We start from the raw sequence: 6,645 nt of genomic DNA, 5'->3' as shown, positions 1-6,645 counted from the left end.
GAACAGCTAAATAGTGGAAGATTTAGCTATTGATGAAAGCACGGAGTATGGGGGGCAGGGGGGAGCCCTTCTTCAAAGTTAAATGTCTGTTTCTTTCCGCATGTTTGCATGTAATTATTTTTCTAGACTCTTTATGTTAAGTGCTTTTCGAGCCTATTAATTTTGACTTCACAATCTTTGTTTTAATTTTTACTAAACCTTGCTTCAAAAACAGTTTAGAACCTGGTTCCTCTGTTGTTGGGAGACAAGACCATATGGTTTTCAAAGCTTTATCTATTAATATATAATCCTTGCCCTACAACTGTGTACCTTTTTCTGTGCTTGCAACAAAAATCAGCAGACGTTGTTGTTTCGCTAATGCACTCCTTATTCCTCTGAAATCTGAATTTTGGATAGTTGTAGTGAGTTATACTGGCAGTAAAACAGCAGTGGTAAAATACAACAATTTATGATTAATGCCTGCTACATATTATACAAGGCTGTATGCAAAAAGGTTCTTGGAAACAACTGTGCAGTTTGACACTGTCAGGTGAAATGCAAGACCACAACAGGAGTTAGACAGCTATCAGTTTATTGAGAATATACTCACACTGCAATCAGCACGGGGAGCCCCAGTAACCGCCCAGAGGGCTGCAAGGGAAAAGTGGACAGCCTGGCCCAATCAAGGCTCAGTCCAGGGACATCCCTGCCTCAGCTTTGATACTTTTAATTTTTGACAACACATTATATCTATCTATATATATATATATATATAAAATCATGCCCACCTGGTTACACATCAAACAATAAAATGCTGCAATAATTAGAAGCCCAGGTCATTGTGACCTGATCATTATCAGTGAGGGCAGGATGTTTGCTTTGTGAACTGGTCTAGATCACGCACATCCAACCACATCCTTGACTCCTCGCCGATCTTCCAAGTCCTCCCCTTGCCACTTCTACGCCCCAATGTGGTGCATTTCTCTGTACAAACTGCAGGGACCAGGCTCCAGAACTTCAAGTAGATTATTTTATGCATAGTTTTTCTTTCATTTCAACCAGTACATTAGGAAAAAAACAACAACCCACAAAACCAAAAGACATCCTTGTGGTATAGTTATTTACACTTGCACCAGCACAGATATTTGTGCGTTAAAAGATTTATATACAAAAGTATGTTTCCTATTATTTTCCTATTTAAAAAAAATAATGTAGAAGTATTCTAAAGTTCCTTTCCCAATATAATCTGAAAAGTTATGCTGTGTTGTAGGAAGACTTATGAAATAATGTATGCAAACAAAGATTACCTGAAAATACTGCCTGAAGGAAGACAATGAGAATCAGAATGGCAATGTGCCATCAATAATGCTCAGAAATGCAGCTGTTTTGAGGTTATCATTTCTTTTGTTCACTTGGCTGTCTCTATTCTGGCTGATTCATATCAATTCCAAAGCAAAAGTCATCAATAAGGTGCTTCATTAAGACATGGAAAATAGTCTTCAGTCTTGAAGAGGACTGGAGGTTCATAGAGGGTCTGTTGTTGTCGTGAGGAAGACGATTTCTGCAAATCAGATAAGCTTATTTTTCACCTTCTTAAAAAAGCAAGTTTTAAAACAAAGCCTGCAGAGCTAAAATGCAAAACAGGAAAAGTTTTAAAGGCAACAGGTGAATTTTTAATCATAGCTCAGATGGGTCTGGCACATTCTTAATGTCAGTAAAGAAAAGCAGCCTTTTGACTTCTGCCATTCTATCACCCGAACAGACTCAGTCCTGGAAAGCATAATATATGCTGGCTTTGCAGGAGCCAAACAGAGAAGCTTTTCTAGCTGATGGTATAGTCATTGTAACCTGCATCCTTCCAAAGCCATATACCTTTACCTTTCCTGCTCCTGCTGAGCTTCTTCACCAAGTGTATGTTAGAATATAAGTACTATGATATACCATTAAAAAGAATACGGTAGTGGACTGCAAAAGAGCTGTTACACTGTTTTTCAGGAAAAGTGTACATGGTTTTTTTTAAATATTAACTGGACATTGTTTTGCTATACCAAGTGGCTCATTTGAAGAGACAACAGCAAGGACCACTACTGTTGTGTCAGCCTTCCTGCATGTAAATAATGCTGCACTGCAACACAGCCCCAGTGTATGTTTCCAATATATGGTCTTAAATAAAAGGCTTGGAATCAAGACTTCAATTCATTAAAAATTCTTTTTGTCTCACAAAAAGATTTTGATGAACTATATTGCAGAGCTCCCAGTCAATTTGCCTGCAGAGTCTTCAGGAACTTTTCTGCTTGTCTGGGATGAGGAAATTAAGAGTCTCCACCAAAAATAAAGTTAAAAGCATACCAAATATATTAGTATACTTGGAGTCTGGATTTTTTTTTACAGTACCAAAATAAGAATATAATCATGCATATCTACAAAACAGCTAGGTGGAAATCTTTCCAATATTCAGTTGAGCTGTATACTTGCACTCCATATGAAATCTCCTGTTATATACAAAATTTCTGATTTATGACATTTAATTTATATTTGTCTTTAACTTTATGATACCATTAATTTCTCTGAAATAAGTTTGTTTTGCCATTCAAGTTGTAATGAAATAAAAAAATATAAACAAAGATCAGATCTGTAAAGAATGAATATTATCAACGTTCTCTATATCCAAAATTTGCCCAATGTAAAAAAAATTAAAATATTTGAAATCAAAGTTCTGTTTTTAAAAATTATTCCCTGTCCTGTAATTCCCTTTGAGAAAATACCTTGCAAGCAAGGGAAACTAAGGTCACAAGTATTCTGCAACTCGTGATACTGATTTAAGAGGCATGATATTTGCATATGTACAAGGGGATAATTTTTTATCCAGTGAGGAAACTCATAGGCAAGCACAGTGCCCACAGATGCCTAAGTATATGTTTATGAACAGTTATTTTTGCAGCTGCTTAGCAGCCATTTTAAACTTTTGAGTGTGTCTCTACGTCCTTAGTGATATTAGAAGTCTTACAGTACTGTACTTTACACTGCCTGGTATTCACAAGGGAAGAACTTGGGGCAAAATCTGAAAGTGAGATTACAAATACAGATTTTAAGAATACAAAACATATGCTTTGTGTAAAGGAACAGATACATTTAAATGGGAAGGGAGTGAGGGGACTTGACTAAATTAAAATCGTAGCATGAAAACATGGAACTACAGCTACAGTGAAAATCATTACGTCGGTACAGCCTTTTGTCCACCAGACTGATACATTGGGTGAGCTGGTTAAATGTTAAGCCACAAGGAGAAACCTCTATAGGCATTTTCATTCAGACACACTTGTATTTACTAGTGAAAACAGGCATTTTACTGTGCAATACTCAGTACCACTGCAGAACAGGGACCTGTCTTTTAGTTACTCAGTTAATAGCAGGAAGTTCTGAGGGTTGATTTTAATGCTGTCCATACTCAAACCAAGAAACCACAGGACACACCAGGTTCAGCTTGCTGACGCTTTCAAAGACTTTCCAGCTTATTAATTGTGGAAAAACTGCCAAGCTGACAAAGTGTTTCCAGGCAACACTAAAAAAGCACTTTCTTGGAACTTTCAAACTTTTCAATTTAAGATTATAATTCGTGGTTGACAGCTGTTTTGAGCAATGAAATGGAAAACTCTGTTGAATATTCTTCAACACAGCTGCCGCGGTTTGTTTCTGCAATTAGCCCACAAATAGCAGCTTTGTGTGGGTTTTTTTTTAAAGAAAAAATGACACCACTCTAAACTTAAACACAAAAGAAAATGAAAAAATGAGAAGTTAACTAACTTAAAGACTGCACAGAAAATAGTAGTGAAGAACAGGTTTCCTGAACTGAGTCTTACCAAGACAATATGTATTTTTACATTTATTTTTTTTTCTGCTGCCACACATGCTTGCAGTATGTAGGATCACAAATACCTCAAACAGCAACAACCATCTTCCTCTCCCCTTCTGCAAACATACTTAAATTTCAGCATTCTCACCAGTGTTATGATACAAAGACCTGAGCTAGTACAAGCTGAATATAGGAAAAGACAAAGAAAAGAACCTGGAAGCTGACAAGACGCAAAGAAGAGGACTTATAAATGGTCTATGGGCAGGTGATGCCAAGAAGCACCAGGTGTTGAGAATATTTTAATTTTTTTAAAACCAGAAGGTTATTTTAAAACTAGGGTATAGTGCCAATTTAAGGCAAGGTAAGGCATCTCTTTGAAAACATACTAGAGAGAGCACGTTGAGTATTTTATAGCGAAATAGTCCACAAGTAGTAACAAGGAAAGAGAGAAAACTGCATCCTTAGCAAGTTTAACAAGGTGCCTACGCGATTACTGAACTGTGTGGACTGAGCATAAACAGAATCTTTATTTTTAAAATTTTGTGCAGTGTAGCTTTCATTTCCTTTTTTGTTAACATTTCTGCAGTGATATTATTTATGCAGTATGATCCTTTAACAGTGTCTGTACAGGCTCTTCCTACTTGCTTTGTATAACATCGAAGATCAGGGAAGCTTTAATATAAAGGCTTGTGCATTATGCACTTGTTTGTGCCCTTTGTGTTTCCTTCTTCATGTATTCAGTCTTGTTTTGGAAAATTGTAGGAAATCCTTCTAAGAATTTATGACTTTTAAGGTTTTTGGCTTAGGGTTTTGTTGTTTTTTTTTTTTTAATTAAATCTGAGAACTTTACAAAAATCCTAATACAGTCTATAGAAAGTTATATATTTAACTATACAGTTCATAAGTTTGTTACACATATATCTGAATTTATTATTTTAATCATCCACTCTGGTAAGCAGAGCAACTAAGCTGGTCACGTGATAACAAAAGCTTACTTACATTAAGGAAGGATGGTATGCTGATTGTGTGCAAGATTTTCTTGAATGTGCTTGGAAAAGCTCCAAGGTCTGTTTCTGCCTTTATGACCCGTTCTTCCAGTCCAGCTACGCTGTTTCCAATCATCTTCACAAAAGCCTAGTGTGAAAAAAACCCAAAGAAATCCAACATCTTCTCTAACAAATTAAAATATGATTAGGTATTTCATGACAGTGGAGAAAGTTCCATTACTGAAATGACGAGTCAAAAACTCCAAGCCCAACTTCCCTTCCACCTAAAATAAATCCATTTTATTGCTAAAAATTACTTGACACACCTAAAGGGCTGCAAAAATAGGTTAAAGCTAATAAAGCAATGAGTCTTCCTTTTCCCATTTGCCTTTCAAATAACTAATTTAGACTTCAATCTGCCTTTCTACTAAAAGTGGGACCAAGGATCTGAATCAGTTTTGAAGCTTTATGAGGGATCAACAGACCTCTCATTCTATTAGTCTCCAAATAGTTCCAAATACAATAACTTTAAAAGATACTGTTAAAAAAAAAGAAAGAGTGATACTATTACTTTCTGGAAAAAAAAAATAAAATAAAGAAGGCTGTCTTGCTTCAAGCAGTAAATTAAAAAAAATATATTTTTTTAAAAAAGTATTTTGTTTTAGAATGCCCACAGTCTCCAGAAATTCTTAATAAATTGTGTTCTCTTCATTAACCCTGAAGTATTGAAGCCAGACTGGACAAGGAGAGCAAAACGGATCTGAACCTGCTCCATGTGCATGCTCATGCACCAGACACACAATTACAGCACATTACTGATCCTTCCCCCTGTTGAGAAATGGAATACATCTAGAAGATATCAAATACATACCTCTAGTTTGTCAATCTTCCTGTATATCTGTCTCATTTCTGTAGCTTTTGTGTAAATTTGAGGTATACTTTCATTGACAACTTGAGAGGAATCACTTCGAATCTAAAATGATTCAAAGAAATAATACAAAAGTCAATGAACAAACCAAAATGTTAAGTAGCAGATTTCATTCTGGAAACTAGAACTGTGCTCCAATGAACAGATTAAAACCCTCAGTTTAAAAATATTGTATTAGTATAAAAATACTAGATTAAAACTGATAAGCTAGCTTCTTTGTACAGTTTAGTAAGTGTCTTTGAACAAAATTTAATTTTGCATAGGCAAATATTTACCTTTACAATTATATTAAAAATAGTCTGCCTCAGCCTTATCAGAGCTAAGAGATGGAACATTTTCCAAGACATCCTAAAGAATCAAATACATTAAACTAAAATTTTTACTTAAATTTTATCTCCTACCGAAAAAAAAAAAAAAAGGCCAGAATACAACACCTCTTTTTTTTTTTTTTTTTTAATTGGTTAAAAAACCCAAACAAACAAAGAGTGAAGTTCCCCTTAGAACAGTGCAGGAGAACAACATGTGCTATGCTTTAAAAGACAGCCTGTATACCAGTATCAGCTTATAGAAACTTCCCGTTCAGTTTCCCTGTCTCCTCCCACGCAAAAGTGAAAACAAAGCTGCCTGTCTGATGAACGGGTGAGAAAGGGTCTCCTGAAGAAAAACACAGCTTTGGAGGTTTGGCAACTCTGATTCGATACTTTGATTACAAAAGCCAGAGAGGATCTCTTTCTGTATTTTAAAGGAGAAACAGAATACTGTATTATCCTTTTAAGCATCTATTGTTACGCCATTCAAATCTGGATTCCATGTATGTGGACAAAAATACAAACAGAATTATGTAAATATATATACATATATATATTATATCATAGAATAGAATAGATTGGGTTGGAAAA

General features: G+C 35.3%; 1 protein-coding gene across 1 annotated transcript; it reads right to left on the bottom strand.

The window, feature by feature from the left end:
- Window positions 1-1,186: 1,186 nt before the first annotated feature.
- Window positions 1,187-5,791, bottom strand: BLOC1S4 (biogenesis of lysosomal organelles complex 1 subunit 4; the record flags this gene model as incomplete). Its single annotated transcript, XM_010170378.1, has 3 exons — window positions 1,187-1,540; window positions 4,832-4,966; window positions 5,690-5,791. Coding segments are annotated over 3 exons (336 nt in total), but the record flags the coding sequence as incomplete, so codon positions are not given.
- Between the last annotated feature and the right edge of the window lie 854 nt (window positions 5,792-6,645).

The sequence above is a fragment of the Antrostomus carolinensis genome, unplaced genomic scaffold (assembly GCF_000700745.2).
Source record: "Antrostomus carolinensis isolate BGI_N321 unplaced genomic scaffold, ASM70074v2 scaffold23180, whole genome shotgun sequence".
NCBI lineage: Eukaryota > Metazoa > Chordata > Aves > Caprimulgiformes > Caprimulgidae > Antrostomus > Antrostomus carolinensis.
Note: the sequence above shows the minus strand (reverse complement) of the source record. Positions and strands in the feature narration are given on the sequence as shown.